The following is a 17,412-nucleotide window of genomic DNA, read 5'->3' on the forward strand; positions in this document are numbered from 1 at the left end:
TTACTTTCTGCTGCGGGCCAAATTGGATACTCTAAAAGGCCGGATTTGGCCCCCGGGCCTTGAGTTTGACGGGTGTGGAGTAGATGAAGGATGCTTGAACAAACAAGGCAAAAAGAAAGAGGTAATGAGTCCATCCATTGTATACACAAAGCAAAATAGAATATGTCTGCAAAAAGGAACACAAAACAATGAGGAAAGAAGACATCTACATTTCATTTAAGTTATGTTATTTTGATATTCATGATTTGTATTTATTTATATGTTGCATTCATCAATTGCATGTTTTCTCAGAATATAAAATAAATAATAAAAAATGTAGCCACAGTAGTGGCTCTTATTTTGAAAGTTGTAAAGGAAGCTAAAACTTGACGCTTCTCCCCTCCCTCGCTCCCGCCCTCTTCAATCCAGTCTAAATCACAGTAACCAGACTGCTGTGGTTACATGCGTGTCTTCATTAGCGAGGGTTCAGTGCTGCCGAAGCCGTGCTCTCAGCTTTGAGCTCCGGGACAGTCGCCCTGAATTACTCACCGTGTTTTACTGACTCTACCACCCACAAAACAGAAGAAACCAAAGCCTACAGAAATGGACGAAAAGGTGTTCACTAAGGAACTCGACCAGTGGATCGAGCAGCTGAACGAGTGCAAACAGCTAACAGAAGGACAGGTTAAGACATTATGCGAGAAGGTGAGCTTTTATATTTTGACGTTTGTAACTTTTAATGTTAAAACTGTGGTCTCTACTCACCGCCTCCTTCCCGACATTCCCTAAAATGGCGTCCGAAGTGTTCGTTTCACTGCGTGGTTTGAGTGTTACCGGCCACTGAGAACTCCAACCCGCACCGTTCTCTCTCAGCAGCAACGGATTCATTACATAACATTAAATTATAGTTTTATAAACCGTGTAATTTTGGTCCCAGTTCACATTAACAGAGACCGTGACAGGCTGAATTCCCATTATAAAAGTCCGAGTCAGAAAACGTTCACTCCGTGTGGACTGACTGCTCTGGACACATTGACCGTGGTTAAAGAATGCTAACAGATGATTTAGCAACAAATTAGCTTACAAGTCTATCAGACTCCAAAGTTAATTAAAAACACCTGCTCAGATTCAGTAAACCATTGATCCCTGAGGGAAATTTTGTGACATTAATGCTGCCCTTATATCTTGATATGACAAATAATTAACGACGTGGCTATCCGTACGGACAACTTCCGGTGCTATTTTAGGGTTAGTCCGCAACGTAGTTTAGGAATCTACGTAATAATTGCAAAACATAAGTACTGGCCAATGAGGGGCGCTCACGTGACCTAAACTGGCCAATGGAGGGCGCTACGTACAATACGGCTACGTATGGATAGTCACCGACAATAATTAAAAAGAGCAGTCTGTTCAACTTATATCTACTTTTTAATTGTAGCTTACTTGTTATTTTAAGTTACATTTTCATTTTTGACACACTTTTTTGTTGAATTGTTTTTTTTTTATTGCAATTTATTTTGTTCCTCACAGAAGTTTAAAACTAATAAAATCTAAAAAGTATTATTTGAAAAAAATAAAATAAAATAAACGTACTTAAAAAAATAAAAAATAGAATTTGGGGGAAAAAAATGATTTTCTCATACCCTACACATGTACAGATTATACTACAGTAGGATTTTCTATGTCAACACTGAATAATTTGCAAAACTCTCCAAAGTTGTTTTTTTATTTGTATTGAAATGTACTGTATTTAAATTGTTCTTTCTTATATCAACCTGGTTCTCCTGTATTGTTTATTTATTTCACTATTGCACCCCCCAAAAGTGATGACGTTAATCATTGTGACTGGGAATGTCTCCAGAGGATAGATCAGTATCCTCACAGTCGATGACGTACTCTTTATTATGATGTATTTAAAGCCCAAACAGGTGATACAGGTCAGTTTGTCATGTGAACTCTATAAAAGTTCTTCACTGAGTCATTACAGGAGTCATAAACCTCCAGTTTTTATCCCCAGCTTGCACATCCAGGAACCTTTGAGGCCAGAAAGTGGTGACGATGATTTGTTTACAAGCTGTAAAGATGTTAATCTTTATATCAAATATGATCTAATGTGTAGGACTGAGTCACGAAGGGTCGACAGCCTTTATCACACTGATATATTTAATCGTGAAGGTTATTCCAACTCTCTTAGTGGTTAGTAGCCTTTTTTTAATTGTGTTTTTGTTACTTTTGAGCAGTTTTCCTGACGTTGACAGACGTGTTTGTGCTTTGGATGTCCACTCACCATAGTGGCATGTGTTTGTAGTCTGAGCTGTGGCTTGACCTCAATCTCTCATCAGCCATCAGTGGGCTGCTCTAGATGTTTGACCCCAAAGCTAGTTTTGACCACATGTCTGTGAAGTCTATTATCCTTGCGTCCGTCGCTTTAAAACTGGTGTTTTTGATGTATACTTTTACATTTTATAGAAAAAAGCTATTTTATGTGTAACATAATAACAAAAGCCTATTCCATAATAATTAGGTTTTTATTGAATTCCAACTATTTTCAATGTATCGCTTGAAGTATTTTTAACCCCCCCCCCCCCCCCCCCTCTAGTTTGAATCGTAGTTAAGGGTATGGGTGTTCCCATGTTGCTTTTTATATCCTCAGCTCTGATTGAGTTGCTTTAAATCATGTGTCATACTCAAGGCCCGGGGACCAACTCTGGCCCTTTGGAGCATCCAATTCGTCCCGCAGGAGAAAGTAAAACAGAGAAAACATGAATCATTGTGTATATGAAACTCGACAATATATGCGGCTCACAGTTTCCCAGTGCTTATATCGCCTGATGACATATCATTTTTAATGTTAAACTCTTGAAAAAAAAATCTCATAATTCTTGCAAAATCCTTACATTTTCTCGAAATTATGATATTATTTTCCTTGATTAAACAGAAATTGGTAACAAATCTAGTACATTTAAAGTGAAGATCCTGTTGAGACTGGTATCTATCATTTCTTGCTTGGATATTGTCAGTTTTTTACATATTTTGTATGTTATGTATGTGTAGCAGTGTAAACTAGGGCACAATAATGTTGAAATTACTCCTGCATAAAATCTGTGGCCCACTGGAGATCAAACTGCTCCGTTTTTGGCCCCTGAACTAAAATAAGTTTGACACCCCTGCTTTAAATAGTTTAAATTTATTATTTTAGGTCAAGGATTAAAGAGAAATTTAAATTTCTGTCCTGACTGTTCTTGTTTTTTTTTTTTTTAGTTTTTATTTAATTTTATTGTCACTTTAATATTAAAATAATAAGGAACACTTTCCCTGAAACACTGAGACTGTATAATATCCATTTCTGCAAAGTGTTGCCTACCTGTATGTATGAATGAATTAATGGGAACCCACTTACATTCACCCACACAGCATCCTCCATCCTCCCTGTTTTAAAAATAGCAGCCGAAATGATTGATTGTGAGTTGCATCATCAAACTGTTGTGTTGTAGAGGGTATAAGAGCATGTGTATGACTTTTCAAATGCATCAAGCAAATTATTAGAAACAATGTTAAATGTGTCCAATTTAACCCAGTAGTTTTGAGTGACCTCTGAATTGTTTTGGTTTTAGTTTAGCTTTTGATTGTCAACGTTACTGATGTATTGTTTTTGTTTCAATTTTTCATTTGTTAATGTGGTAATTTGTTTAATACAAAAAAAATGTACGTGTGACAAAATGCGACGATTCTTGATCCATGGAGTTAGAACAAAGCATATTTGTTTTGTGAAGCAGAAGATTAGAATGTGCAAGTGGGTCGGTCTTTTCTGCTTTATTTCTATCTAAAGGGAAAAAGTGGGTTGCGGTGACGCTGCAAAACCTCGTCTTGTTCTTAATAAATGATGAAGCTGTTGTTGTTTTCCTGTGTTGCGGCATTATTAGTCTTTCCACTCTGAGGGCAAAACAAGTGGCTTTGCTAATGTTGTTTATGTTCTAAACTGGAATGTTTGATCTTCAGTAGTCTTGTGGTTGCCAGGTCTGCTGACAATGTTCTAAACACTCCACTGTTGGTATTTAATGGCTTTTATTTCCCTTTTTTCCTTGTTATTTGTCCTAAACATTTGCCTCAGAGGCCTATCCTTTTTGTGACCCTATTTTTTTTTTTTACCCTTTAATTTAGTTTTAAGATGTAAATTGGCCTTACGTAACTCATGAGTTCCACATGGGAGACTGTTAATTAACCACTGTTGTTTTTCATTCACGTTAGAGAACCATTGAGAAATTGTGGCAGGTTAGTAAACATTTGTTAATGGAAGATATTTAAATACATGAAAAATCTGAAATTATGATATAAATACAATGTTTTTTTTTTTTTAAGCTTTTTAAATTTGATTCCAATATTTCGTGCTGTGCAAGTCTAAGGTGTCAAATAATGACAATTAATGAGATTGTTTTTATTTATTTTCTGTTGTTACACATCATTTATTGCACTTATAGTTCCAAACATCAATGTAAATGAGTTAAATTCAAGTTTTGTATTTTTGACCACTACGTTTGCCAACAAAAAGCTTTGATTGTCTGCTTTTACAAGGTTCAAGGAGAGGATGTAGCAATATAGCAGAGGTTTGTCTTGTTCTAGTGCAATTATCATGGAAACAGATTTAAGAAAAACATGATTTAATGCTTGGAACAAATTGGTTATTCTTAAGGGCAAAGTTACAAATGTTTGCAAAGGATTGATCAAAGAATCTCAGCCTAAATGGTTTGTAAATACTTTTACAGTTGATGTGCTGACTCATTAGGAACAACTTTGTAATATCTAGCTGGTTCTCTGATATATTTTAGTTTTTTTATTTTACCTACCAGAAACATCCTAACTGAGGTTAATGCCTGTGGCTGTCATTTTAATAGTTGTAAATCTTAATTCTTCATAAGTCATCTGCCTCTGAATCCTCAGCTGCCCATAACTTCCTTTAATGAGATGGTTTTACGGGAGCTGGGAAAATGCTGACGTTTTGTTGATGTTGTGACGTCTGAACTTTTGGGCGTAGCTGAACTGTGTGATGCATCCTGCTTCAGGTGTGGACTGCTCTACGTGTGTTGGTTGAGATACTTGTGTAATCACTGCTATTCAGTTTCATTCTTAGCTGGGATGGCACAGAGGACATGATGTTACCTGGCAACGCCCCGTACAGTAGGCTTTGTGGTATTCAAACACAAGGTATAATCATTTAAGAAAAGGTTGCTGGGTGTCATTAGCAGCAGCTCGCTGAGCCTTAACTTCCAATATGACATTTAAATGTTGGAACTAAGGCTGTGCAATTAATCAAAATTTGATTATGATTTTGATTACACTCCGATAACAATCAAGAACAAACAATAATACATTTTTCAATCATATCTATGCTTTATTTGCTGAATAAAACAAACTTCCACAATATAGGTTTTCTACAAAAAATAAAGCTTGGCACTTGAGAAAAAAAATATTGTTTAATGCACATGCATCATGCAAGCTTCTCCGTCCCACCCCCCTCAAAGCTAAAGCTAGCTTGCAGGCTAACACGAGGAAAGACGTAGCTAGCAGTCTTGAAACATAGCAAGAAAAACACAGTAAAAACACTTGGTAAACAAGCAAGGCACGTGAAATTCTCTTCTATGGGAACATGTTGGGTTTGATGATGAAGGCCTAGAGCAAAGACGCTTCATGTGCAAGAAGTGCCAAAGTAAACCTACTTGATTTTTGTGTTTAAAGAGTTTCATTTATGTTTAAAGAATATATTTTACATTGTTTTGTACAAAACTTAACTTTTTGGTTGACAAATAATCTTTTCGATTCTGACAAATTATATTGGTGATTATTATGCTTTTATAATCGAGCAGTCTTAGTTGGAACAAAGTTTTCCAAATCTGTAACTTGTTTACATTAGTTAAGTAGTGTGAAAGTAATTTTAGTTAGTCGTTAATGTCGAGTTAGTGTGTTTGCCAAAGTCAACAGCTAATAAACATGTACCTCATGCACCTAAAGCCCTTGTTTGTTTATTTCCTCTGTGAGCAGTTTGGATTAGTTAAAATGCTGGAGGAAAATCTGTTGCGTCTGCACTTTAGTAGAGACATCTAGAATGTTCTCCCAGCCTAGGTAATTCCATTGCTGTGAAGGTGGTTCAGTCTGTTGTCTGGGAAAGCGTCCTGTCACATGGTTTCATGAGCACATGGAGAGGGAGTGTAATATAGGTCAGCTTTGTGCTAGGCTGCACGTCTGCTTTAGTCTCTTTTTTCTGTTTGCTGCAGCTGTGATTCAGCACTCAGTGCTACAGACAGGATTATTACCTCACTCAGCAAGTCTAGTTTTTAAACAGGATGAGACGTCCTTTATCTCAGGTCATTGTTTTCCACTGGACTGTCCATGTCTGGGATTTCACTAGTTCTCTTCTGTCCATTTAGATTAAATGAGAAAAACACAACCTTTTCCTGCTTTTTTGTTTTAAAGCATTATTAAAAGATTTTCTCCCACTGTACATGGCAACCAATGTTTCCTTTCTTGTAGGCCCACGAGAAACTTGACACCATTAAAAAACAATGTCCATTGTTTTTTTTAGTTTAATTTTGATCAATCGTTGTACCGCCGGCGACTAGGGTCGGGTTTGGATGTTGCACGGTAAATCACGTGATGTTTCGATTAGCGCGATAGATGCACAAATGGATGCTGACTCGCCTCTGGTCATCTTACATTAGCGTGCACGGACGTGAATAGTGGTTTGGGCTTAAAGCGACACCGGCTTCATTCGGGTGTTACGGGTTTGGGCAATGTTCTGTTAAAGTCTGACCGTGTGGAGTCGTCTTTGTTTGGCACGATTATAGCTGTTCCTCACATTCTGCTCCAGTGTTGCTTTTATTTCACATGGGATTTTAATGGGTGTGGATGTTTGTATTCTTTCCTTCCAGGCAAAGGAGATCCTTACCAAGGAGTCAAATGTCCAGGAGGTCAGATGTCCGGTGACTGTGTGTGGTGATGTTCACGGTCAGTTCCACGACCTCATGGAGCTGTTTAAGATCGGAGGGAAATCTCCAGACACAAACTACTTATTCATGGGAGACTATGTGGACAGAGGGTACTACTCTGTAGAAACCGTCAGTTTACTAGTATCATTGAAGGTAAGATTCCGTTAAATAATCTGGGGAATGAGATTTTGTTGTTGGATGGGAATTTTAAGCAATTCCTTAATTTTCTGTTTCAGGTACGTTTCCGAGAGCGTATCACGATCCTCAGAGGAAACCACGAGAGCAGACAGATCACACAGGTGTACGGCTTTTATGACGAGTGCCTAAGGAAATACGGAAATGCCAACGTTTGGAAGTACTTTACAGACCTGTTTGATTACCTCCCTCTCACGGCGTTGGTGGACTCTCAGGTGAGGGAAACTTAGCTTTGTTTCACACATCGTATTATTTATTTATTTAGGAATACTAATGGTGGTGGTTTGAATCTGTCCTCCAAACAGATTTTCTGCCTTCATGGGGGTCTGTCACCGTCTATAGATACATTGGATCACATTAGGGCTTTGGATCGTCTACAGGAAGTGCCACATGAGGTAAATGAAATATCTAAATGTGTCTTAACTGAAAATGACCAAAAAAATGAGATTTTAAGTGTCGTTGATACATTATGCATTTAGTACTTGTTTTCTTTGCATTATGACTGAAATAAGCTGAACTGATGGTTCCGCCCTGTAGGGTCCCATGTGTGACCTCCTGTGGTCTGACCCTGACGACCGTGGTGGCTGGGGTATCTCTCCTCGAGGTGCCGGCTACACATTCGGTCAGGACATCTCGGAGACGTTCAACCACGCTAACCGCCTCACGCTGGTGTCGCGTGCCCACCAGCTGGTTATGGAGGTTTGTGGCCCTTCATGGACATGTTGGCTGCTTAAAAGTGTTTTGTTGTTGAATTGGATAACTTGAACGTATATGTTGTCTGCTTCTCTCAGGGTTACAACTGGTGTCACGAGAGGAATGTAGTGACAATATTTAGTGCTCCTAACTACTGCTACCGCTGTGGGAACCAGGCAGCTATTATGGAACTAGATGACACCCTTAAATACTCCTTGTAAGTACATGAAAACCTGGATTTTAAGCTGCTTGATCAATATTTAGCTCTTTAAAACCAAATGTACCAAGCTGTATGCAAATTGTCTTTTTTTTTTTTTTTTCCAGTTTGCAGTTTGATCCAGCGCCGCGCAGAGGGGAGCCTCATGTCACTCGTCGCACCCCTGACTACTTCCTGTAAACTCATGCTGTTCCAGCTCTTGTACAGTCAAGTCTAGCATTGCCATGATATACGACTCAACTTATACCAAACGTAAACAATGAATGGGGCCGGTGGGAGGTTTAGGGGGCGGGGCTATACAGCTGTGCACATTGTATAATTGTATATTCACACATGACCTGATGAAGCATTTAGCAAAGTCTTTGTCTATAAATGGACCAAAAAGGGTATGTGCCATAATATCACAATCTTCATTGCTGAGGACTTGCATTGAGAATCGCCCACTTATATGAAACATCTGTGATGTCATAGATTCTTCTTCTTTGCCTCTGTAGCTGGACTGATGGCACCGACGTCCAAGACAGAATACGATGTGTTACGGCTGTTTGTTTCCCACAGGCAATGACTTGTCCACAGGTGATCTGAACATGATCTGTTTGCACTTTTGTAAAGGAAAAGAAATGTAACATATGTCAAAAGATTACTACTACAAATTGTTAAAGGAATTTTTTTTTTAAGTAAGGTATATATTAATGTCCCCATTTGAAAGGTTTTTTCATGAGGTTTCTGTGTCCTGTGTGACTTTCAAAGTTGATCCTGGCTTTGCAGGTACCCAGCTCTGTGTATATGATACAGATGATGGTTTTATCCACATCATTTCACTGATTCCCTCTGAGATGCTGTCTGTATTAACCAAGCTTTTTCAATAATAAAGACTAAGGAGACCTCTGAGTTTGAATTTCCTATTGTTTTTCAACTTTTTTTTGTCTCAATATAATGGACTTGATTTATATAGGGCTTTATAACCACTATATAATCTTTGATCATTTTACGATATCTACACATTAACACCAATGGGACATGCAAGGCACTAATCGACCAATGGGAGCAACTAAGGGTTCAGTGTCTGGCCCAAGAACACTTCGAAATAGACAGACGACCCCTGAACCATGGTTGCCTTTTATATTGAGCAGTATATATCTATATATGTCTTTGTGAAAATGTCAGTGTTTACTTTTTTCCCCATTTAATTTCTGTGCTTCTTTTTACTTATTTCAGGGAATAGTTACATATTTACTAATGTGTATTTTTTCTTTTTAAATCTGGTTAAATTCCTTTGTGAATAAAATAATTAAAAGCTAAGATATTACAGTAGTTAAAACTAAAAAAAAAAAAAAAAAAGATTACAAATGATTAAGTTCAAAGTTGAACTGTTTAGTAGCTAATAATATTCCTAAAAGCTTCAAAAAACGTGTACTTTACATCAGTAGTTCTTTATTTCATTTTTTTTTTTTAAAGACAATTTTATTAAATTTATGAATGGTGTCATTGCAGTCCAAACAAATCTGACGTTGCACACCCTTGAACCAAGCAGCAGCCATGTTGAAAGTCTCAGGTCAGTCTGATGCGCTGAGATATTTGAAGAACACACAGCGATTCCTTGCTTTATAGATAGATGCGGTTGAGAACTGTGTATAATCTACAGGAGTGACTGCACAAAGGGCTTTTAAAAATGAAATAGAAAGTGGGTCTAATATACTAAAAAAGACACCCAGTAAATATTGACCAGCAGGTGTCCTCAGTGAGCAACGTTTGTAACTAAGGTGAGTGTAATACAGAATTAAATGTGCATTAGGAATTCAGTGTTTACAAGGTCAGTTTAAAGAGGATTGAACTTCCATTCTGAATTAAAGCTCCCATGTAAACAATCCATGAAAAAGCATCTTAACCTCACTTTCCGGTCGCTTTATTTGTTATTTTCCCACTAGCTCTCAAGTACCATTGCGTACCCCCATTTGAGAACCATTGCTTTAAATCATGGTATGTAGTGTGGTTACATTCCTGCGGATTGATCAGAGTGTTAAATTAATTTGCTCTTCAAAATAAAAGACTCGAGGGACGGTGTTGCGCAGAATCACCCTATCGTGAAAGTGTCCTACGGTGGACAATGGGCATGCGCGTAAGTCAAGTTGAAAAAAAGTAAGAACATTTCCTCTAATTTTTAGGGGTTATATTTAAAATTAGGGTTTATTATAATAAGAAAATTTAAGGTAGCAAAATATAGTACGTATACGTGTATTTACAACGCTATTAGTGCGCATGCGCTTGTAGTAGGCTTTCACGCGTAGGATTCCTCTGTCAGCAACAGCAACTCCGGCTTCATCACAGCCTTGAGCCGCTTCGCTACATCCGCGTCTGTCAGCCTCCGCTGCATTGACCAACGGATAAAACCACCCCAGAACTGACGTTATCCGTCTTTAAACGGTGCGTTTTTTTTCCCATTATAAGTTTATAGAAAGGTCTTGTTTGCTCATGTTTACGTGGTTGTTTTTAATTAATGTGGTTGCACACAGGCCGCACAGCCAGGCGCTACCATTAGCAAACACGTTAGCATTGAGCTAATCAATAGCAGTGAACCTTAGCAGAGCCATTAGCATTTATTTGAGTTCACGGTAACCATTTGCCAGACAGTGTTTTATTTAGCTAATGCTGGCGACAAAACAGCTCATAGACAACGACTTTAAATACACATGTTCTCACTGTTTGTTGTCTTTCGTTTTATCGCGTTTATTTATTTTAAAAAGAAGCTAACTAATTAGCACCGACGTCGGAACGGCAGGGGTATGTATATGTTGTAGCCAGCTTGTGTCTGATTTAAGCTCAGAAAAACCCACACTTTAGGTGTTTCACATTACGATTGTTCACGTTCTGTTGAGCGAGAAGTGAAAAATCTACTCCAACGGAACATGAATTTGTGTAAACAAACATGTGACTAGTTAGCTTAGGAGCCTGGCGTTAGCTCTAGCTAAACATGCAACTCATTGATTTCCCCCTTGTTCTATATATGTCTAACCTCAACATTTCAGTTCAGTATATGTTATTAGTTGTGTGTATTTAAGCCTATAACTAGTAGGACCAAAAGTAAAACTTAGACTTTAGTGAATGATGAGTAAGTTGTTGGTTATTTTTTTTCATTGTGTGACTAATGAAAACAGTATTTTAGGTGGTGGAAGTGAAATGAAGCCATGAATGTTCCTTTCTCCAGATAATGCCTACAATCAAACTACAGAGCTCTGATGGAGAGATTTTTGAGGTGGATGTGGAGATCGCCAAACAGTCAGTCACCATCAAAACCATGTTAGAAGGTAAATCTAATTCTTGAAATCTATTATTGTCGCTCTATACGTCTCTAGTTCACAGCAGAGAGAGAAACAATCTAATTATTTCACTATTTTGAGGCAAATCATGTCAATATATCACTGTTCTTTTTCTCTCTCCAACAGATTTGGGAATGGATGATGAAGGAGATGATGATCCAGTTCCTCTCCCTAATGTGAACGCTGCCATTCTCAAAAAGGTACATGTACACCTGCACTTAATTATATAAATATAAGTTTTATGTACCTAGAAGTATATGGTAAAGAAACTTATCAAAGAAAGGTTTTGTCACATTTAGTTTAGGGCTGCAGTGGTTGAATATTTTGGTAATTTATAAATCCATCGATCAATCAAATAAAAAACTAAAAAACTGTCCTTAATTTAAGACACATTTTAAATACATGACAGAAAAAATAAGACAGCTCACTTTTTAATATCGACCAATTTGATTCTTTTTTAAGATAAATGTACATTTAATTGATACATAAGTTTCAGTCAATAATAAAAATGGGAAAAATAAAAATCATGTATATTTATCACTAAAAGACAACTAGCACTGGGCGTTTTGAAAAAGATTTATTAAATGTGCTTAGTGCGAATGTAAAACGATCCCCTCTAAGACAAAGACCTGCGTTGCTAAGTTTCAATGCTCTGCTTTCATAACAATGTGTGTACGCTACATAATACTTGTATTTGTGGTATATGAAGAGTGTATATCATATAAAAATACACACTGGTGTTAGGTATGAACTGGTTTACCAATGTCAACCTAAGATGACAAATGCAGACCATGGTGTAATAAAAAACCAACATAAAAACAATTAAACAAGGCTTTGCGGCAGAGAAAATCTATCAATTATTTTAGTAATGAAGGTATTGGAGGAGCTTGAGGAATTGTTGCAGCTTAATATTCGTTCACATTAACGTTTAAAGGCATGTCACTGCCAACTTTTATGGTTTCCTTTGAGTATTTTGTAATGTACAGTAATTACAACATATTAGAAGTATTTTATTTAGGCTACTGAGAGAAAGGGAAGTTCAGACTGTTTTGATTTGGACAATGTTTTTAGGACAATACAGAGTTTTAAAGTAGTTTATTTCCTGTAAAGTCACTTGTTTGGATCAGTTCCTTGTCAAAGTGCACTGACACAACTTGTGTGTTCCCTGCAGGTTATCCAGTGGTGCACCCACCACAAAGATGACCCCCCTCCCCCCGAGGACGACGAGAACAAGGAGAAAAGGACCGACGACATTCCCGTGTGGGATCAGGAGTTCCTCAAAGTGGACCAGGGAACCCTGTTTGAGCTCATCCTGGTAAAAACTCTTCACATGGTTCCTCTGGACTAGTCCAATGGAGGTTTTAGTGACTTTAGATTGTCCAACAAAACCATCAGGAAAGGCATTTTAGCTGACATGGTGTTGGTCTAAAGATCAAAGGAATCAAACCACAAACGTTATGTTGTTGTTAAGTTTAGAGATCAAAGGTCTGAGTTAGTTTGAGGAGTAAATACAGTGAAGCCCAGGAGAAGCACGTGAAAGGATGGTAACTGGAGAGGTGCAGAGGACACATTGGGGGAGCTGGTGTTAGTGGCTTCCAGGACGTGAAACACAAGTCGCTGCATAACGACCTGGAGTTGATTGGATCATCCTCAGCTGCTTGTTTACAAGCACCAAACCAGCACATGTCAAACACGTCGGCCGTTCTGAGAAGTAACGAAAAACATACGACTGTCAGTGACTGACGAGGAGCGTGTTAAAACTGATTTTAGTTTTTGATGATGCTCAGTCATTAATGGATCACATCCAAGACTTAAAGGGTTAGAAATTCCATTTTGATACCAGTGATGCACCGAAATGTAAATTCTTGGCCGAAACCGAAAATGAGAAAACTAAGGTTGAAAACTGAAACACCAAAAAAAAAAGATTATGCAAATGATTATACCCAGTGCTTTTATGGCTCTAAATGTGGTCTAATCTTACAAATTAAAACAGTGCACTTGTATAGATTAATATCAGTGCTTCAAAGGATTAATCAATTAAAAATATGAACATTTAGCTCTGACATTCCAACAATACACAATATAAAATAAAAATCAAATGTTTAATTTGACCCCACTCATACATTAAATAATATTGTACAGGCTTATAACTGACTGAGCTGCTGAAAGAGTCAAATTAAATCTGTTTTTGCGTTGAAGTTATTGATGAAAATCAGCTTCTTGGTTTTATATATTTTCCAAACATGATCCTGTGTGCTTTGATTGTGGCGTGGATCATTTTTTTTGCGCCGTTTGCTCGCGTCATCACAACATCCTGTTTCGGTCAGCGTTTTTCTGTGTGAAAAGTGATTCAGCTGAAAAACAAAAATGCCATTTTGATACAGTCTCCCATTCAAAGATCTCCAACATACTAAAGACACAGAAACATACTGGGCTGAAGAACCAGTACTAATACACCAGAGGGGTGTTCCATAAAGTGGGTTATGTTCAAACTCTGAGTATTTTCAGGCTGAAATGAGGGAAACTCTGAGTATTCCATTCCTAAATGCGAGGTATGTTCTTCTGAGTATGTTACCATGGCAACATTGTCCGTGAACTAAACCTGGTCGCTGGCAGGTTTTATCAAAGAAACCATGGGTTTCTTCCTGGCTCCGACCCACCTGAACACCGTTTCTGAACACTTTAATGAACCTTAACACTCTTCTCTGAAACACATTAGTGACATCACAGACCACAGACGTGCTCACATCATTACTAATGTGTTGCTTTATGTTTTTTTTATTGTGCAAACGGTAGTTGTCTTGCTAACATTGTGGATACAGATCATTAAGTCAAAGACACTGAGAGGTTGATCTGCATTAAAACATCTACTGACGTCTGTAGTAAAGTTCACTGAATACAAAATTTGTAGAACATGCATATTTGAAGATACGATGGCGCAGTGAATTGTGACGCTGCTCTTGGAAGCGAGAGTTCGCGGGTTCGCGTCCCGCTTCAGTGTTTTTTTATGACATTTTTTAGGACTTTGAGATGACTCTGGCGACAATATTACATTAAGAATCAATATAATTGATTCGATAGCAAGCAGCATTTACTGTCTTTATATCCAGTGTATGGAGGGCTCTGCTGCTGCCACACCTCCTCAAGCACATTTTATTCATATTATTCACTGCTCGTCACGTCACTGAAGAGATAAAGGGATGAAGCGACCAAAAAGTGTGACTAATTACGGGTGATTTAAGCCACTATTGTCACTGAAGACTGAACACACCTTTAGAACAGGCTCATATTGCTCAAACACCGGCTTATTTCACCCATTACGGTGAATAAATCACTCTCTTCCGTTTGGTTGTCATGGCAGCTCGAGTCATCTTCAATCCATTGATGATGGCTTTTTATTGCACGCGTGCATGTAAGTAACCCAAGGTTTACATACTCAGGGTTGATTAACCCACTTCATACCAGCTGTAATGGAATCAGATACCCAGAGTTTCCCATCGCGGGGTATGTTGACCCAGAGTTTATAGATAGACTCAGAGTTTGTTCACCCTCCTTTATGGAATACCCGTCTGGTCTTTAAAAGCTGACGTTTGAATTAATCACTTTAGTGTTATTTAAGAGGGTCAATAAATGTTTTTTATATTTGATTTAAATATGATTTTTAGTTTAAAAAAAAAAAAAAAAAAAGATTAACAACTAAATTAACTACAATCAAGTACTTGGTTTGTTTCTATAGACCATTTGATTGTTTGTAAATTGACGTATTTTGTTGGGCAGGGCTTAGCCTGGAGCTGTTCCTGCTCATTATATCGATGTCAGTGGTGCGTGTACTATTTAAATAACCCTAAGTTGCTCAATTTTGCAACGGCAAGCGGCAATTTCAACATGTATAAAGTGTCATATGTTATACCTACCTATAATAAGGTTTGTCATTAGGCAAACCGTTTGTAAATCCGTCATTCTTTCATCAAGTTAAAGGTATTTTTGTTTAAGCTGATCACTCGCCTTCCAACAGCTAGCGTAGAGCACGTCAGTTGTCTGAGGTAAGATGGCCGTTGTTGAGCTACGTTGGCGAATCCTGGTTGTGTGATCTAGTGTTTATATATATATATATCTGTTTTAGCCAGCGGTGTTTCCTGTTTTAGTAGTTTTATAAAGTAACTTGTGCTCAATTTATGATTGATTGAACATTTCCACTCACAATTTGTGACATCATAATCATTTGTGTCCCCTTTGATGTTTTCCTTTAAGGCCGCCAACTATTTGGATATCAAAGGCCTGTTAGACGTCACCTGCAAGACGGTGGCCAACATGATCAAAGGAAAAACCCCGGAGGAGATCAGGAAGACTTTCAACATCAAGAATGATTTCACAGAGGAGGAGGAGGCCCAGGTAGGTGGTAGCCACTGCTGAACCTTCACATCTGGAGAGCGTGTTTGAAACCCTTCCAGCTCACTCTGTTCGTCTCCCTCCACAGGTACGCAAAGAGAACCAGTGGTGCGAAGAGAAGTAACCACGACGATCCCGCCAACACGACTTCTCTTCAATGGTGGTCCATGCTAACTGGTTCCACTGGCGATGTTCATATTTGTTAATATTGACATTTAGTATATTTAGAGCCACAAGCCTGGCTTTCAGACACTTTCCGTCATTTTCATCAAACAAAAGAAATAATGGCATGAACTAAACTACTTCCTGTGTGGTGTATTATTACTTTCTGTTAATCGTTTCTCAGCTGCCGACACTTGTGTGGTGTACAGACATTAAAGGAATAGATTCTTAAGATTGATGATTTTGAGCATGACACTCTTTCTTAATTCCTCACAGCATCTTTGTTTCTTTAGGATAATTGAGTGAATAAAATGTCTTTTTTTGACCATTGTACGGGTGAATATTTGACTTTATGCTCTGTAAATGTACCAAGTGGTGTTGAAAGCAATTTCATAGTTTGAAGAAAAACTGACAGTTTAGGTAGGTTTTTCTTTTTCTTTTTTCATTTTTGTCCCTCGGGCTTAAAGTACTTGTGTGTTCTCACACAACGTTTAGGATCTCATTCCTAATTCATGTTTTGAATCAGAAACTGATTGCTGGTTTTTGGGATGATCAAACATGTTGGAGTGAATAAAACGCATTCAAAGGATGGATTTGTTTTTCTTCTTTGTTAATACTTATAATAACATTATTATTTAACCATCACTGAAGATGCAAACTTAGTGTTTTCTTGTGACGTTGTTGCAAACCAACATTTACAAAAAAAAAAAAAATCCTAATTTCTTGCAACACTTTATTACATCAAAGGTAAAACATGACACAGCAGTTTATTCCAGATTTGAACTTTCTAGCACAATGGCGCATTCTGGTGGTGAAAACATGAATCAATGGAGGCCACAAATGAAATCAATGGAAAGCTTTTAAATATTTATTTCCAGCTTTATGTAATTTGTCACAATGACCTGGATCATGCAGAGACTAAAAACACAATCTGCTGCTGCAACTCATCACAGAAAAAACGAAAAGTAAACTTTTGCACAAAATGTATTGCTTTAAGAAACAGTAAAAACTAAAGGAATCTTTTTCAGTTTTTTTTCCTCCTACTTTTTGTTTTTTTATACATAAAAACATAGAAAAGTTAAAATATAATATAAAACTTTACAACACAATGAAATATAATAATAGTACCCATTTTGGTCTCGGATCAGGGTTTTGGGAGCTGCGGAATGTTCAGGGAAAGCTTAACTGCTGAGCAATGACTTCTTTTTTTCCCCTACCTGCACAAACACAAGCTTCACAAGTAAAAACAAATTGATAGAACAGAAGCAATGAAATGTTTTTGGGTTGATGAAGTCGGAGAAGAAAAATCCTAAAACAAAAACTTTAAAACAATGAGCCATAAAACAGTAGGAAAGTTTCATCTTGATACCAAATGGTTGATTGTCAGTCAAAAATCTGTTGTTACTGAGGTATTTATAACCAAAGGCAGCAGAAAGGGACAATGATAAAAACCAGTTTGTAGCCCCTTAAACAGTTGATG

General features: G+C 37.6%; 2 protein-coding genes across 2 annotated transcripts; both read left to right on the top strand.

The window, feature by feature from the left end:
- Positions 1-385: 385 nt before the first annotated feature.
- On the top strand, positions 386-8,955 carry ppp2cab (protein phosphatase 2 catalytic subunit alpha b). The gene is made up of 7 exons (XM_028466686.1): positions 386-684; positions 6,903-7,112; positions 7,196-7,369; positions 7,460-7,549; positions 7,692-7,853; positions 7,946-8,064; positions 8,172-8,955. Exons 1-7 carry the CDS (start codon positions 583-585, stop codon positions 8,242-8,244), a joined length of 930 nt encoding a protein of 309 aa, XP_028322487.1. The 5' UTR covers positions 386-582; the 3' UTR covers positions 8,245-8,955.
- A 1,375-nt stretch (positions 8,956-10,330) lies between these two features.
- Positions 10,331-16,262, top strand: skp1 (S-phase kinase-associated protein 1). The gene is made up of 6 exons (XM_028467505.1): positions 10,331-10,488; positions 11,270-11,369; positions 11,508-11,581; positions 12,553-12,696; positions 15,633-15,773; positions 15,859-16,262. The coding sequence occupies exons 2-6, from the start codon at positions 11,273-11,275 to the stop codon at positions 15,892-15,894; spliced, it is 492 nt and encodes a 163-aa protein (XP_028323306.1). The 5' UTR covers positions 10,331-10,488; positions 11,270-11,272; the 3' UTR covers positions 15,895-16,262.
- Positions 16,263-17,412: the final 1,150 nt, after the last annotated feature.

This window comes from Gouania willdenowi, chromosome 14, assembly GCF_900634775.1.
Source record: "Gouania willdenowi chromosome 14, fGouWil2.1, whole genome shotgun sequence".
Classification (NCBI taxonomy): domain Eukaryota; kingdom Metazoa; phylum Chordata; class Actinopteri; order Blenniiformes; family Gobiesocidae; genus Gouania; species Gouania willdenowi.

Bases quoted from the DNA above. Each gene is read 5' to 3' on its own strand.
- ppp2cab (XM_028466686.1), top strand. From the start codon at position 583: ATGGACGAAAAGGTGTTCACTAAGGAACTCGACCAGTGGATCGAGCAG. The intron at 7,113-7,195 runs GTAAGATTCCGT...TTTCTGTTTCAG, and splicing joins GTTTACTAGTATCATTGAAG to GTACGTTTCCGAGAGCGTAT. The intron at 7,854-7,945 runs GTTTGTGGCCCT...TGCTTCTCTCAG, and splicing joins CCCACCAGCTGGTTATGGAG to GGTTACAACTGGTGTCACGA.
- skp1 (XM_028467505.1), top strand. From the start codon at position 11,273: ATGCCTACAATCAAACTACAGAGCTCTGATGGAGAGATTTTTGAGGTG. The intron at 11,370-11,507 runs GTAAATCTAATT...TCTCTCCAACAG, and splicing joins CATCAAAACCATGTTAGAAG to ATTTGGGAATGGATGATGAA. The intron at 15,774-15,858 runs GTAGGTGGTAGC...CTCCCTCCACAG, and splicing joins CAGAGGAGGAGGAGGCCCAG to GTACGCAAAGAGAACCAGTG.